Genomic DNA, 16,273 nt, shown 5'->3' on the forward strand with positions numbered 1-16,273 from the left:
ATTTAGTGAGATCTACTTTCTCTGCATAATTTTAAACCGTGCAAAAATATCCCTGTATTGGTATACATCCGAGTATATCGAGATGCGCAGAATGTATGCGCGATAACAATAGGAGGCACCGTCCTTAACAAATCGAAAGTGGTTCAGCGTTGTCTGTACTCTTATCGACTTGCGCCTCGTGAGTCCACAACAAATTTTGAGCACTGTGATGACGAATATCGTTGTCGATAAGAGTACAGACAACGCTAAACCACTTTCGATTTGTTTATCACCACAATGTTCAACGCCAAAGAAAGTTTTTATTTCAGAGCATGACCAAAATCATGACACAAAGAAAGAGCAAAAGTTGGCTATAACTTTCTTGCAATGTGATTGGTTTATTTCCCAAAAATGGGCGTTCGCGATTGGCTATTACATTGCGTGACAAATTGACGCGAGCATGACGCGAGCAGCGTTGTTATCGACAAGGGCAACTTAGCCAATCAGATTGTGAGATTGCAAGCTATTGTGGTAAAATAATGTATTTTCCTGGAGAATATTCCTTGATGGATAAAGTCACCACTTCTTCTTGAGCCAGCCATTGTGTTTACTCTTTAAATAAACGAGACCTTGTACTTCACACTAAATGACGTTGTACTTCATACTAAAATGAATGAATATGTGGCGATAATTTATTTTTCTGCAGTCCCACAAGTGCAATTTTCCAATAATGATAAAATAGGATGAAAAAAGGGCATCGTGAAGGAATTTTTGCTACCACAACATCTTGAAGAGTTGGTTCTTGTGGCCGATTAGCCAAAACCAATAAGATTCAAACTCAGACCAAAAGACTAAGAGCGACGGCACAATTAGAGAAGATGAATAATACATCAGATGCAACCTCGCAAAAACCATCGTTTTCTGTAAATCCAGTTTTGTGCAATTTAGAATTCATATGAAGCATGAAAAGTCTTCAAGTGATGATTACAGCGCAACGGAATGAGAGAGCGTAAATATTCAATCCGAATTGTAGATAGAGCGGTTTTCAATTGAGTGTCGAAAGTAATTAGCGAATTGCTTTGATTTATGATTACTTCCCTCAGTGATTGGCTCAAAGTTTTCGCGCCACTTTTTCAACCAATCAGAAGTGAAACTAAAACCAATCGTGGCTCGCGCGTGCACATTTTCCCGCGCTTTGTGTCGGCTACGTGTAATTACTTCGAGTTTTGATTGGTTTACCGGATTGCCTCCGTCCTTTTCGATTGGCCAAAGTAGATAGATAATAAACTAATATACAATAATCTAAAATATATAAATATGCATATTTGCTTTGGTTTTGGGTTTACGACACTCATTTGAAAACCACTCTATCTTAATCTATATATAGATTTTGATTTGTTACTAGTTAACAAAATACATGTATAATAGTCCTTGGACTTTTTTCTTGTTTTATCGAAAATGTTACTGTTTATTATTAAGCGGGGAATGGTTATCAGCATTTTCCAGGGTCATTGGGGGGAAAAAAGTGAAATACGTACTCTTTCTAATAGTCTCAAATGACTTACGAATTTTCTTGTTAAAGGCATCGTGCTAATGAGAAACAAGTCGACCTCGGAGTTTAAATGAATTCTGTTAGATAGATATACATGTCGGGCCGTACTGTGCACAGGCTGACAATCAGACGTGGTTTGATGCAACTCTGCCTGAAGAATAACGAACTTGCAGTATTCAAGATCCAACGTTTCACCCCCGTGCTCGTTTCTTGATCAGGGGTTCTGTAAAGCTGAAACAAGAATCTTTTTACAATCAGTGCTTCCTTTCTTTTTAATGAGATGTAAATTTGGTTGAGGTAAAAGGCCGCCGTCGTCACCCCCATTTTTTATTTCTGGAAAGTGATCAAAAGGCCAATATGAAGCCTTTTTCTAAGTTAAAAAAAATTATGCGGAGTTGATTTAGAGTCACCTTAAATCTCTGATTTCACTGCACATATGTTTTTTTAATCTTTGCAGAAAGTTTCATCTTGGCCTTCTCATCACTTTCGAGCGATAAAAATGGGGTCACCCAGTTCGTTTTTAAGATATGAGCAACTAAAGCCAAAACATAGGGTGTGTTTGCGGAGCTTTCCCGTTGCCAAGGTAACCGTCTACGTCACAATAATGTATCAGTGAATATGGATACCTACCCTCGTCTAGAAGCCTTTTTCAATGTTAAGGATCATTGATGATCCTTTTTTTTTTTGTAGGTCCGCTGGGGCATGTACTGCAGCAGCTTTTCTTAAGGTAACACACATATTTGGTCTTGCATACTGCTGCAACTATCATTCTAATGTCTCTTAGTCACTTGGTTATTGTTACCGACTGATCTCAAATTCCCATTACTAGATTTATCAATCAAATATTCGGAACTTAAATATGAAAAAAGTAGAGGCAACATCGAGCAGAGGCAAGCACTGTGGAGGAACTACTTGCATAGACCTTTTTGGTGATACGTCGGCCATTGTGATTTCTATTGTTTCAAATAGCTATTATGGGATGCCCAAGGGGGGCAAATGCATATAAATTTGTTGTTGTCAAAACAAGGTCAACTCCAGCTTCACTTTCATTCACAGGCCAGGTAACTAAGCACACAACTGTAAAATGGTCTATTGCTGTCTTGTAAAAGTGAAAAAAAACTTGGAGAAGGCTCCAATTGTCAAATTATAACATCATTTGAATTTTCTTATCAAGCTAATATTCATAAAAGAAACATGTTTGGTTTTGTAGGAGTTTGTTGAAGCCCAACACTGGGCCCATTTTGATATTGCGGGTGTGATGGACAACAGTGCAAATGCTATTCCTTATCTCAATAAAGGAATGTCAGGTACAGCATTGCCTATAGTACAACTAGACGGAGCACTGACAGAGGGAGGGGGGTAAAGGGCGCACCGTCGGCTTCCATTGATACCAGCCTCGTAGCTGAAGGAACTACCGACGTTAAATAAAGTGACTTTACTTTAGAAAAAAGTTTAACTGTCGAATGACTACCACATTTTGCAATGGGATAATCCCGATAAGCACCGCATTTCGTTGAAGAGCAATGTTGAAACCTTTTGCTCCCCCCCCCCCCCCCCCAGGCTATTTCAAACATGTTGAAGCGAAGTTGAATCGATGTTGAATGAGTTTAAAGTGCCCAGCAATACTAGTTGACAAGTGTTTCTCAATGCCAGACAAGACCATCTTTTGTCACAATAGGCCATTTCCGAATTCATGTCTCCTTTATCTTCAAAGCGAGTCTAAGTACGAAGTTTTTCATTGTAACGAGAGGAATTTTCGTCCTTTTTTTTAGTGTTTTAGTCTTAATATATATTTAAGACTGCAAGGAGTTTTATTTAATAAACGATTTAACGAACATTTATTCTTGATAATTCACTCAAGCTCTTGGGAAAGTAGCTACGCGGCTACTCCCTTGTAATTTATTCGTAATTCACTCAACTTCTCTGGAAGGTGGCTACGCGTCTACGCGGCAACTCCGTAATTCATAATTCAGCGAAGTTACTTGAGCCGTAATAACTGTTGATAAGCACTACAATAACTAAAAGCTAACCAGGATGAAATCAGTGCCTAGGTCTAATAACTGTAGATACGAGAGCAATAGCCCGAGTTCGTTATGTACCAGTCAATTCCAAGTGCGCCCATTTCAACCCCCCCCCCCCCCCCCTTTCCCTTTCCGGGCATACCCTGGGCATTTGACAAGAGGATAGCTCCGCATAGTGCATGGGGAATTTGACACGAAACGAAACCCGTACGGGTGGGCATTTGACTGTCCACAAAAACGTTGGTCAGCAGTCGCTACCTAGAGATTTTTTTCACGGGAATTTCCCTCGCCACAATGACACGTGTGTCTGCTTTGTATCGAGCAGTAAATTAAAATGCCGTTGTTTTAAGTCTGGAATAAGGAAAAAACCGCGCTCTTGGAATTGACTGATACATTACTCAGGCATGGCTACGAGACTTTCTGGTCATATTTCACCGCTCAGTTCTGTTTTCTCTGTCTCACAAGTCTCAAGAGACATTTCTAGACAAAATAATATTAAAAATTAACCATAAAGCCGCGTTGACATGTGCGAATATTGATTTATCGAAGATATCGAACGCATTTCTGCGTAGCCATTCGTAAGAGCTACGCAGAGTAGCTTGTGTTGCGGGGTATTCTGCAATTGAGTCAATTGTTCTTCACCAATTTCACTAGAATACATTGTAATCAGACATTTCGACTTCGAAAAGGCTAGACATTCCGTACAAAAATTCAGTCTCAAAGGAAAATAGAAGGATTGCCCAGAGGAATAAAAACATGTCAGGTCTCTGAGGTCATGATTAACAAATCTGCTGTTCAATTACGGGCTCATTCATTAGCAACAAGTTTTCAGTAATGGCGGCAACATTTTGGCTGACTTTGGAGCCGAAAATTATTACGTTAGATAGTTTGTTGTCGATATTTTGTGGAAATTATACTCAGAAATTAACCCAACGTCATAAGGTGTAACTGAATAAAGCCATGAAAAATATGCCCACCCCAGCAGTCAACATCATCGTTCAACGTCATTGAACAAAATCGAACGGATGTTGAAGCAGTTTGCCCCGGCCTTCACCGTATGCGGGACAAACGTTTCTTGGACCTTGTTTTATGGCCTAGTTTCCCCAAGTTTCTTGAAGCTCAGGGAAAGGGATGCAACTAGTAATCGAAAAGTTTTGTTTTTTTTCCTTTTAAGATTCCAGTGTCGTTGCGAATAAAGTCTCCTTTTCAAGGAGAACTTTCTTTTGAACAATTTATGGAGGGCGGGTCATATTCCGAAGAACGTCCAAGGGCACTTTGAGATATGGAAACAAGTCTTTACCTATTCCAAAATGGCCGCCATATTAGTATTCTTTTGTTTGATTGCAAATTTGCCCTTCTGGCCTCGTTCAAGGTCAAATATTTTGTTAACTTTACGCTTGAAAGCAAGGCCAAAAGGACCAATTTGCAAGGAAACAACAGAGTACTACAATTGCGGCCATTTTGGAATAAGATGTTTATCCACACATTCAAATGCATGCCTTAATTTTCTAAGAGAAAATATCCCAAACATACTTCCACAGGCAATTTTCACTAGGATGTGAGTAGCCTGGAACAACAAAACTGAAACAAGGGGACAAGGGTACAATAGCTGAAACAACCCAAACCTTGATAAAAATGCTAACCTTAGGCCTAAACAATATGCTTTAGATGATGTTTAGGCCTATGGGTTTGGGTAAGGGCACTTTGAGATATGGAAACAAGTCTTTACCTTTGAATAAGGTGTATTGATGGTTTGCATCTGGCGTCAGAGCAGCCATGTTGGTGTACAGAACAATGCAGTAAAATGTCTTTTGGGAATTTGACTCTATTATTATGCAAAACGTGGGGTCTATCTCGATTGTTTTGTTTACCAACATGGCCGTCTCATCACGTGGATGCAAACCAAGAATACGAACACTGACATAATAAGCAAGTTGGAAATCCCGAATAAGGGCTGTCCCCTAAAAGCACTGCGTTGAGGAGCAGAGTTGGAAAACTCTGCTGCCTTTCCTGAAACCACAATTTTGAGGTTGACAAAGTTATAATTTTTCTAAACCAGGAAGACCCACGAGAGCGCTGGTGGAGATAGCAAGGAGTCTTGCAGTCAACAAACTGTGCTGAGGATTGACCACTACTTCCAACGCAAAATAAAAGCGCCTCTCCAGTTCCTAATGAAGGCGGGACGTGTAGGAGCTTGCGACTGAAGGTGTTTGGCCGCTTTACAAAGAGAATCGTCAGCCGTCTGAATTCAGATTAAGCAGGCGTGAACAATTTTTGCTCAATTATAGCGGTAAAGACCTCAATAGCGCTTTTATCTTAAAAAAATACGGGTACGTTTCGACAAGTTGTTTTATATGAAGACTGAGACATTTTGCATAAGCATGATTTCCAGTTTCTCTTGAATGAATGAATATTTATCTCAAAGTGCTGACGTTCTCCGTAACACTTTAAACTTTGTTATTTCACGTTGTTGCTTTGCTGACGACGGCAAAGAAATAGACAAATATGAAAAACGCACTTGTAGTGCGCATAAAGCTATTGTTCTTGCGCACTTAATATGCAAATTTATAACGTTCTCGTTGCCGTCGCCGTTGTCGTTGCTAAAGCTCCCTAATATGAATTTCTTGCAACAAATATGAATGCAATAGAAGAAATTCAAGATTAGTTTCTAGCATTCAGTATCTGGGCCTGAGAAACTTTCAAGTTCGTAACAGGAAAATATTTTTTTGGTCAGAGTTGGTTTGCATCTGTTACGGGGTTTCAAGGACAATACTAGTCTAATGACAAGACGACTTTTTTTGCTTTGAGCCAAGAAGCAAGATGCAGTAAACACCCACATATAAAAACCTAGATTTTTCCAAGTTAGGCTAAATAGGTTCTTATAAAAATTGTATTTAGAGTAATTTTAGGCTATCTACTAGGTTCTTAAATTGGTTTTATCCACTCTATGATATGGTTTAACTGATTTCTTCTGATTAGGACGCTGATACCTTTATATTTCATAACCATAAAAAATACGTATTGAGCAAGATCTGTGTAGTTAAAGTGCAATTTGTTCTAGCCGCCTGAAATTTCAAGGTCATTTTCTAAAATATGAACCTGTTTATTGTTTTAGGCTTAACTGGTCCTTATGTAAGGAGGGCTAAAATGAAATTTTTAGCCTAACTGGTTCTTAAATTCTAGGTTCTTTTATTCGGGTGTTTGCTGTTCTCGTACTTTCGGCTGTTTGTTCATCCACATCTTCATTTATGTTTTTTTTTATTTATAACCCGTGTAGTCAATAGTAATCAATAAATGAAACCTTAAATCAGAAAATATGAACAAAAAAATCATAAGGATAATAAAATAAATTAAACAAGAAGCTACAGGTAGTCTACAGTGTTTTCGATGTTTGTTCATCCGACTTTCTGGCCACGTGCGGTATTTTAATAAAACAGTGTTATTGTTTGTGTGACAATATTTTGACTTGAAAATATTTTTCGAGACAAAAGAGAAATGGTGACCAGCGGACTTTGGCCTCTTGTTTATCTTTATGTTGGTCAGTGCTATCCTGGTATTCCTGTGTATTCTGTGATTTCACGCCGAGTCCTTCTTTGCTATCTTCTACCAGTGTTTCATATCAAATGCCTGTTCGCAGTCCAAAAAGTCCACAATCCATGTGATGCAATCGTAGGCCAGAGCAGAGTGTGATTCGCAGTAAACTGTTGCAATCCGCGTTTATACGAATCAAAACCGGTAAACGTCGTCGAGATCACTTCTGAGTTCAAATCCTTCTTGGTGCACGTTTCTTGGGAAAAAATATCCGTAAGCCAGGGGTGAAGTGATCTTCGCTCTTAACTGGTCAATTTAAGCAACTGTCTCTTATAGACACCTGAAAAATTCAGCTGGTTTCAACAGGATTCGAACCTATGACGGCTTTTACTTCGTGTGGAAGACACACATGACGTAAAACAATAGAACAAAAATCATGAAACAATACCTAATCAGAATTCTAAATCCCTAAAGACCCCTAAAGCTTTTGTTACGTCATGTGCGTCTTCTACACGAAGTAAAAGCCCCTATGACCGCCGCGATGCCAGTGCAATGCTCTACCAATTTGAACTATGAAGCCACGCAGTTGGAACAGGTCAATTTGTTAGGCTCATTTGTTCCCGTGAAAGGACTCAGTAGAAGTGCGGGTTATGAACGTAAGCGTATTACGTGACTTTGTACAGCAATAAATAAACGAGAAATAAACTAGGAAAAAAGAGACTGATATTAATAGCGAAATAGCGATATTTCTTGTTGACAAACATTGACGTCACATTTCTTTTGATATTCGAATTTGCTTACCACAGAACAAAAGGAGTCATTGTTTCAACAGCCAATTAGTTTCTGGTTTGCATATTAATAACAATGGGTGACGTCACGAGAAACATCGCTACATGTATATAGTTGATTAAATTACAAATGAAATCTAACGCATGGACAGGGAGTAAAAATGCACTGAGAGACTCAGACTCGTACAAAAGAATAATGCAGATGCACGGACTTAACCGGCCATTTGTAAAGAAGACCAAATAAAATGCTAATTTGCAAAGGTACTGCCTGAATAAGAGGCTTGACCTTGCTGTTCAATATTATGGTATTTTTTAGATGCATGGTAGATTGTGGCGTTATTCCAAAGTGTCTCGTGTACTTTACGGTAGAAAGTACATTGTAGTTGTGTTCTGTAGAGATCGAACGTTCAGCCATAACATTTGCAGTGGTTGGAGATTGCCAGTACCTTTGTTTCCACATGACGAAACGACGTTTTTCAAGTACTTGTCCGAGGTCCCTCACCAAAAAGATAATAAAAGACACGGAAACCGTGATGGCTTCCTCTTGGGGATTTAAACTCTTATGCCAACGTTTCCTTTGTTTTGACCACTGAGCACAATGTTAAAACTCTTCAAAGTTAAGATTTGAGATCCTCGCAGTTATGTATGTTACTTAAGCAGGAAGCTATGATAAAGAAAAACCAGGGTTGAACGGCATGCGTTGTGTTGATCATTATTGTGAGTTCGTAGTATTAACCCCGTAGAGGTTGTAGATATATACCGTAGAGGTTACAGGCGAGTTCATGCTGGTGTCCAATTGGGCCATAAATGCGACAAAAACTAAAGTCAACTTGAGACTGACTTGACGTCTTATCACCTTATCGTGTTTTGATCTGCTTAATTAAGTACGCATTCGAACGAAGGGATAAAACTAGACTTGAGATCGTACTTCGGCTTCTCTGGAGATACCTCGTTTCTAAGGTTACAAAGTAAGGCAGGAGAGCTCAACGACCAAATTCTTGAAAAAGGTTTATTTTTCTGCGAAACAACAAACTGACAACTGTCAAGCGATACTTTTTTAATAATTAACTTTCGTGGGAAAAAAGTAGCCGCTTCTCAGCGCCAGCAAGTTTTTAAAAGTCCATAGCATCCCTTTTGCCAGAAAGCAACTTTATTCAGGACCATAATCCCAGCCATGAAAAAACTTCTGTCATTGCCTTTTGCCAGTTATATGAGATGTCCAGCCAGCAAATTTAGAAATGATAATGGCTCATTCCCAGCAAAACGTTATTCTAGCACATCTCAACCGAATACAAGAAGTAAACCTGAGTTAAGCTTATCTTTTTGAAATATCTACCTTTTCCAACAAATGTTAACTCAACACATAAGCGTAATGATTCGTATTTCAGGAAGTCTAAACAAGATAGCATGACTTCACCTGAAACTGGGTAAAGCAATAAAGTATATTCTTCCAATATTCTTGGTTTTCACGTGACGTCATCAAAACTAACAAAAAAAAAAAGGAATTATCAATCCTTTTGAGAGATTTTAGTTTAGTTAGTTATTAGAACAACTGAAGACTTGTCTTTTCACAAAGTTTCAGTTTGATAGGGTTTTTCGTCTTGTGATAAAGCAAGGTTAAATTTCTAAGCTTTTGCGTGACACGATATTAAAATTGCGGTCGAGAATGCTATCACGTAGGTTAAAAAAGTGACATATCCGCTGAACTGTTACACTTTACACGGCTCTTTTAGTGGATGACTTTAAAGAACGTTTTATACCGGGGTTTTATACTAGACAGCATGGCGAACAATTTCATAAAATCAGCGGCTCAATATGCAGAAGTAACAAACAAATCCCCACAAGCCAATCGACAAGATTTTTAATTTTCTTAGTTTTGAGGAATGGAAACAGTATTTTAGTGACGCAATCCACTTACAAAATTTCCGAAAAACAATAGTCAGTCGCATGACCAACACCGTGAACTCCGGAATCTTTGTTCCTTATTCACAGGATTCGTGTACAAATAGTCTAGAAGCTACGTGTATCTAAAAATTCGATTGCTAAGTTGAAGAGCGATGTAGGTAAAGTAATTGAGATGATTTCGCCCAGGTTGAGTGCAAGTAGAAAATCAGTAGCACCATGATAATGGCGAAAGATACGTTCGCAGGAAGATTCTAAAAACTGAGAAGAGTTAGTGCTTACCTTTTTCACAGGCTTACGTGAAGGTTTCTGATCTTCCACGTAGTCGATTTCTCGATCAGGACAAAGAAAAGAAAGCATAACTTCCTGACAGACAGCAGTTGCAGAACATTTTGCTGGACGTGATCACGTCTAACTGTGAGACAAGCATGGATAAGGGCTATAGAGGATTACCAGACACAAATGTCTTGCTGGGTACATGAACGTCGTTCACATCTGATGTGCGTCAATTAACACCACATCCGAAAGAAAAAAACCTTTTACCAGCAATGAGCCAAGTAGGGGGCGCGCTGGATCATTTTCCTGCCAAGAATAGATTCACACAAGACCGCCAGCAAGAATTAATTCGTAAATAAATTCCCAGCAAATTATTTGTTTAGACACTAAACTTCCCAGCCAGCATCAAACTGCGTGCGTAGCGGCTATTTGGTATATCGGCTCCGCAAATTTCCCTTTCGTAAACGGTCGTTGCCATTTGAAACGGTCGACTACACACTTCACTTCAAAGAAAATTAAAAGAAACAAACTAAGAAAAAATATTAACAAAAATTAAGACAAAAAAGGAAAAAAAAAATATTTATAAAAGAAACACTGGAGGAAAAAAGGAGTCCGAAAATTTCAAGACTCGAATTCGGGTTCTTAGCCCTCACCCTAAACTGAACCCTAACCCGAACCCTCATATGAGCAGCGAGACACAACTCCCAGCAACCGCAACCTTTTGAGTTCTTAGACCTAATGAGTGTAATTCAGTGCTAAAAAATGGCATCGACCGTTTCAAATGGCAACGACCGTTCTGAGAAATGGCAACGACCGTTTCAAATGGCAACGACCGTTGACGAAAGGGAAATAAGCATCGCCTCCACTGAGCACTCCTGGCTTAGTAAGGTACCTCAACTAAAGTAAACCCCTTTCACATTCAAAGCATGTAGGTAAACCACCTGTTTTTGTGATGAACTGCGTAAAAAAGCGCGGTAACATTTAAGATCATCCCAGTTATGAACGTCATGTATAGTTTTTTCAAAACTTTTTCAATCGATCCCTTGCACATCGATGCAATCGGTAACTGAAAAATGGTCTCTCTATTAGACTTGCTTGCGGTGGCTGAAGCCTACGAAAACGACGAAACAACGTTAACTTCAACCTTGTACCTTGTTTTTATGTGATCATGAAAATGAAAGACAAAGCGGTGTTCCTAATGGAGCACAAGATAGCAAGTACAAAAGAAATAGGTTTACGACCTTAATCTCATTTTGCATTCCACAAGTACAGATCAATCGATCATTCCTTCATTTCCACGATACATATGTCATCGGTACCTGGTGTCGTGTCTGGGAAGCAAACGGCCACGACACATTAATCCTATTGGATTTCAAAAAGGAGTGAAAGAAACCTGTGAAACACATTCGGCACCGCAAATGTGATTCGTACAACGTGAGCAACATGGACTAATCGCAAAGGACTTTAATTAAACAATAGCGCCGAATTAGACTATCTATTCAAAGAGAGGTTTGCCGTAACCGCATTTGCTTCTTAAAACTACCTAATATGGCCTTTGCGGTTCTCAATACAGTTCACAGACATAAACGCATAATCAACAGCAGCTGGTCATTTCAGTCATTAACTTTTAAAAGAAGCGAAAGAAACTTAACATATAAATATTTAATTAATACCCCCTCGCGGAAATACTTAAAATTTTCATCGACAAAAAATTTTGATCGCCAAAGAAAAACCCGAAGATGAATAAATGCTCTTACACTACGAGGATTTACGTTAAGCTACATTTTAACGAGGTAAAAACGACTAATAGTCCTCTAGGCCTGTCACATTTTCTTTCCGGTTGCGCCAAAAAGTCAATCGCTAATGGAAATATGTAAAGAAAACTCGTCCGTGTAATTTTGTTCAAAATATTCATGTGCTCAACTTGCATAACCAACCTTATAAATTTAACGTCCCATAGTAATCAAAAAGACAAATTCAGCACTGCACTTACTTAACATTAAAATCTTTATTTCTTTTCCCTTAAATTATCCAAAAATATGCCATCACTAATTTTTAGGGTGGCTTATAGTCGGTTTGAAGAATTATGTATTTTTGGCAAATACGTAACCGGGTAATGCAGTCCAGACCACATTGTCTTCTTCACCAAACCGCCTTATTTATTTGCAATGTAATTCTTAATTTAGTGACACTCTTATCCCCAGCGAAGCATACAATGTTTTATGAAAACGTTCCCTGGATCTGACACTTTTCTGTACACTGATTAAAACACAAAACATGCAAACCTCCCCCCCCCTCCCCTCCCCTCACTGAAAGCGATGTTTAATGCCTATAGCTCTTTGATATTGTTGGTTCCTTAAATAACTTTTTTAGCAGCTGTGTCAGGTAAATAAACAAATTTCGCTGGTTTAAAAATGCGTGTTACCATTGTTTTGTTTCCTTTTACCTCGCTTGTTGTCGTTGGTACTCGCTGCACAACTGAGACAATTTCAGTTCAATGTTCCGTTTTGCTTGTTTCACCAGCTTCCTTTGATATCACCGCTTTTCGTTCGGCTCAGTCTCGAGCTAAAATTCTCATTTGTACAAAATGTCGATAAGTTTGATTTGAGCCATCGGCGACTATTCGACCTGACAAAGGTCTGGCGTTTGTCCTCTGGTCAGTAATGTTTGAAGTCTTCCTTCCTCGAGTCGAGACTTTCCTCATCTTGCCATAGGTTTGTTGTCCTTTTCTCCGAATTGCGATGATAATTTCGTAAAGTAATGACAGATAAAGCAACAAAACAAGAATCTCTGGTTGTAATCCTTCCATTTCTCTCATGCAATGAAGGACATTTCTTGACTGGTGAATGGTCTGTGTTTCTCAAACAGGTTTACAATTTGACAGCAACAGTATATAATTACAATATGCAAATTTACGAGTCATTTGCGGAAATCATCACAGTCATAACTTATCAAGTTACAAGTTTGTCTTTTTCAGTTGACAAGAAGGAAAAAAACCCGATCTTAACTGGAAGGTCTTGAATGGCATATAAAAAGGCAACCCTTTCTGGAGACAACTTCCAGTGCAGGTTATTTTTGCGAATGGCACGCTATCTTTGTAGCTTGCGCGTGTATAGAGTTACAGTGATATATAATTACATATGTAGTGTGTATAACCAGGAAACATCTCGCGCACTTGAAAGCTGCAAGCGTGTACGGAATCGGGAAATGATGACGTTTTCACACAAAATACCCGCAAGTAGCCGAAGAACAAGAGATCACGTGAACATAATTATGGACTTTGTCACGGTGCGCACACATCACATGCCGTGCCATCCTTCTCAACTCAAGTCTGTTTTCTCACAAAGGAGGCGGAAAGTGACTAAATTAACTTATCACAACAAAGAAAATCCTTTGGTTTGATTATTAAAAGAGTCACGAACGGACGGTTTCATTTGGATAAATGACGAACATTGAGCGGCCACACATAACTTTCGAATAAATTATCGCGACATAAAAAACTCTTTTAAGAGTGAAAACCAGCCTTTAAAAAGACTGGTTTTCAATGGCGACGTAGTCGGAGTCGGAGTTAGAGCGCTTATGACCTAGTGAAAATAAAAGACCGGAGTCGTAAGCGGAGTCATAAGCTCGACGGAATTGGAGTCGGAAGAATCAGAACGTTTCCATTTCTACTACTACTACTACTACAATCTTTATTTCATCACGGGGTCACTTTCACTTCAAGTGGTCTTCCAGTTAGCCGTAAAAAATAAAAAGACTATTACATAAGTTACAACAATATCTAAAATTATATTTGGTGATCTTAAAGCAGAACAATGAAATTTTGATTAAGGCTTTACAATATACTTAATATTATTTACACAAGCTCCTAGAATTTACACAATAAAAATTATACAATTTTTCTAAAAGTTATATAATTCACTTACGTTTTACTTAATTTCACTTAGAATATCTTTGAGGATCGATTTAAAAAGAACTAGGCTTTCCTGTTCTCTCGCCTCCACAGGGATTTTATTCCAGAGGACCGATCCTCTGTAATGAAGGCCATGTTTTCCTGTCTCTAACTTACTGACTAGCTTTTGGTATATACAAGTTGATAGATGAGTTTCTTAAGTCATAAGAGGGGACGTCAGAAACATTCTGAAAGATATTTCTTAAACACGGCGGGGAAATATCATGAGTCATTTTATACATCAGAATAGCGAGTTCTCTCATCCTCCTATCCACCAGTACTTCCCAACGCAGATCATCCAATAGATCGTTATATCGTGTTTCATAATTTGAGAGAGTCACCGATTCTAGCAGCTCTATTCTGAAGTTGCCTGATAAAGTCCGGTTGAAAAACGGACGAAATATTTCATAAGTTTTAACTTTTAGCTCCGAGTTTGTAAAACTTTTTAACTTTTATTATGCTTCCGGAGCAGGAAACAAATGTTTTTGTTGTTAATGTTCTTATGTTCACTCAACTTCCATCCATTTTGATTACAGAACTTGCTCAGACGCTTATTTACAACTTGTTCTGCTTCCCTCAGATTCTCTCTGTCATTTCTTGTTACAAGTTCAGATATAACAACTTTTGCATCTGATTCATTTTCAATCTGTCTAGCGATGTCAACAATGTTGTCCGCGACTGCTTCAGGTTTTGTGTCTCTGAGATCGTTTGTTCCGATGTGTAGGACAATTTGCTGTGGCGCTTTAGCGAGCGTTGGTTTTATATGATGCTTCATCTCAGATGTAGAGGCTCCGGAGAAGGATTTGACCACGACTCTATGTTTTATTCGCCTACCTAGTTTTTGACCTTGAACCCGCTTTATAATTGAGTCACCAATATTTTAACGGTCGTTGGCGGTAGTGATGGTGTGACTTCCGCAGAATTTATTTCCTGGATCCTTTGGTGTGACTTCTGCAGAATTTCTTGTTGGCGTATTATTTCCTGGATCCTTTGGTAACTTTGGCTTTCGACTTTCAGTGGCTTTTTGCTGCTATGTGGCTGTCTTCCGTTTTGCTAGCCTTTGGTCATCATGTAAATTTTCAGCGCGATTGAGATTTGTATTTTTAAAGCAGCTTTCTTCCGCTTTCAATACATTGTGCAGATCATTGTTAAGGAGCCTAATTGCAGTCATTAAGCTTTTGTTTTCATCGCTGAGTTTTTTAGCTCCTTCTTTCATACTGGGGCAGTAGGATTCCATTTCTCGTAACCTTTGCTTGAGGGTATAATTTTCGCTCTCAAGAGTTTTAATGGTTTCATTTGCATAGATGTACTGGTTTCAGATTTAAGATTTTCAATTTCTTTGCAGCATACCTCCCTTACTTTAGCTTCTATAAATAAATATATCTCTTGATCCTGGATAAAAGACTGCGCCTTATCAGTGTTTCTTTTAGCTGCGGCTCAGTTTTGGCTGTCGCTTTCGCTTTCAACCCTTTGGGAGACATGTTCAGATATTATGGCAGCCCTGAGTCGTTCCACCAATGTGCACTTATTTCCAGTTTTCTTGAGCCCTCTTCTTTCTAATTCGACCTTTATTGCTTCTGTTTTGAGGGTAGTAATATCTTTACCGTTAAGAAGCACCACATCTGAGACTCTTTTCCCCGTGGCGTCTCCAGTCCACTATTTTCTTCTAATTCGTCGATTTCATCTCCGGCGTCTTCGCACTCATTGGTTATTCCTAAGCCATCTAGATTTTGATTCGCTTCATATCCTTGAGTTGCTTGAGATATATTATGTTCTTCTTCTGATTTAACTTCCACGTCCATCACAAGATGCTTGCTTGCCGTTGCTTGTATTGATACCGATCGCTTTCGATCAAACTGCACGCCCCATGATAACCGACTCCGCATTTGAATCCATGCATCGCTTATGATCCAGTGAAAACTAGATTGTCGGAGTTGGAATCGATTCTTGTGACTGGTTTATTCTTCCGCTTCTGCTTCCGACTCCGACAATGCAGTTTTCACTGGATCGTAAGCGACGGAGTCATAAGCGGAATCGGCATTCTGCTTCCGACTCCGATTCTAGATTTTCACTAGATCGTATCGCTGTGCGCTTCTGATTACCACTCCGACTCCGACTCCGTCGCCAGTTGAAACCAGCCTTAAAGAGTCTCTGCCAGTAAGGATCGAGCAAAGTTGGAAATCGACCCAAAAATCAAAATCTTGAAACTTTGTCAAAATAAAGCCTATATCATGCCTCGTTGTTTGACATACCGGTAATTTGTTTTTCCCGA

General features: G+C 39.0%; 1 protein-coding gene and 1 long non-coding RNA gene across 3 annotated transcripts in view; one reads left to right on the forward strand and one right to left on the reverse strand.

Moving 5' to 3' along the window:
• Positions 1-6,999, forward strand: part of LOC138007022 (cytosol aminopeptidase-like) — a 33,634-nt gene extending 26,635 nt beyond the window's left edge. Inside the window, exons 14-16 of one of the 2 annotated variants that reach the window (XR_011123981.1) lie at positions 1,989-2,114; positions 2,222-2,258; positions 2,742-2,839. Coding sequence is in view for 1 of the 2 variants with exons in the window: in XM_068853696.1 (XP_068709797.1) it covers positions 2,222-2,258; positions 2,742-2,838; positions 5,612-5,673 (196 nt within the window). In the remaining variant the exon portion in view is untranslated. Of the gene's footprint in view, positions 1-1,988; positions 2,115-2,221; positions 2,259-2,741; positions 2,840-5,611 lie in introns of those variants that run through there. The other variant, XM_068853696.1, reaches the window with a different exon arrangement.
• LOC138007023 (uncharacterized) lies at positions 6,662-13,946 on the reverse strand. Its single transcript, XR_011123982.1, has 2 exons — positions 10,056-13,946; positions 6,662-9,356 (listed from the first exon to the last, which is right to left on the reverse strand). It is a non-coding gene; the product is annotated as an uncharacterized lncRNA (long non-coding RNA).
• Between the last annotated feature and the right edge of the window lie 2,327 nt (positions 13,947-16,273).

Source organism: Montipora foliosa, chromosome 6, assembly GCF_036669935.1.
Source record: "Montipora foliosa isolate CH-2021 chromosome 6, ASM3666993v2, whole genome shotgun sequence".
Taxonomy (NCBI): domain Eukaryota; kingdom Metazoa; phylum Cnidaria; class Anthozoa; order Scleractinia; family Acroporidae; genus Montipora; species Montipora foliosa.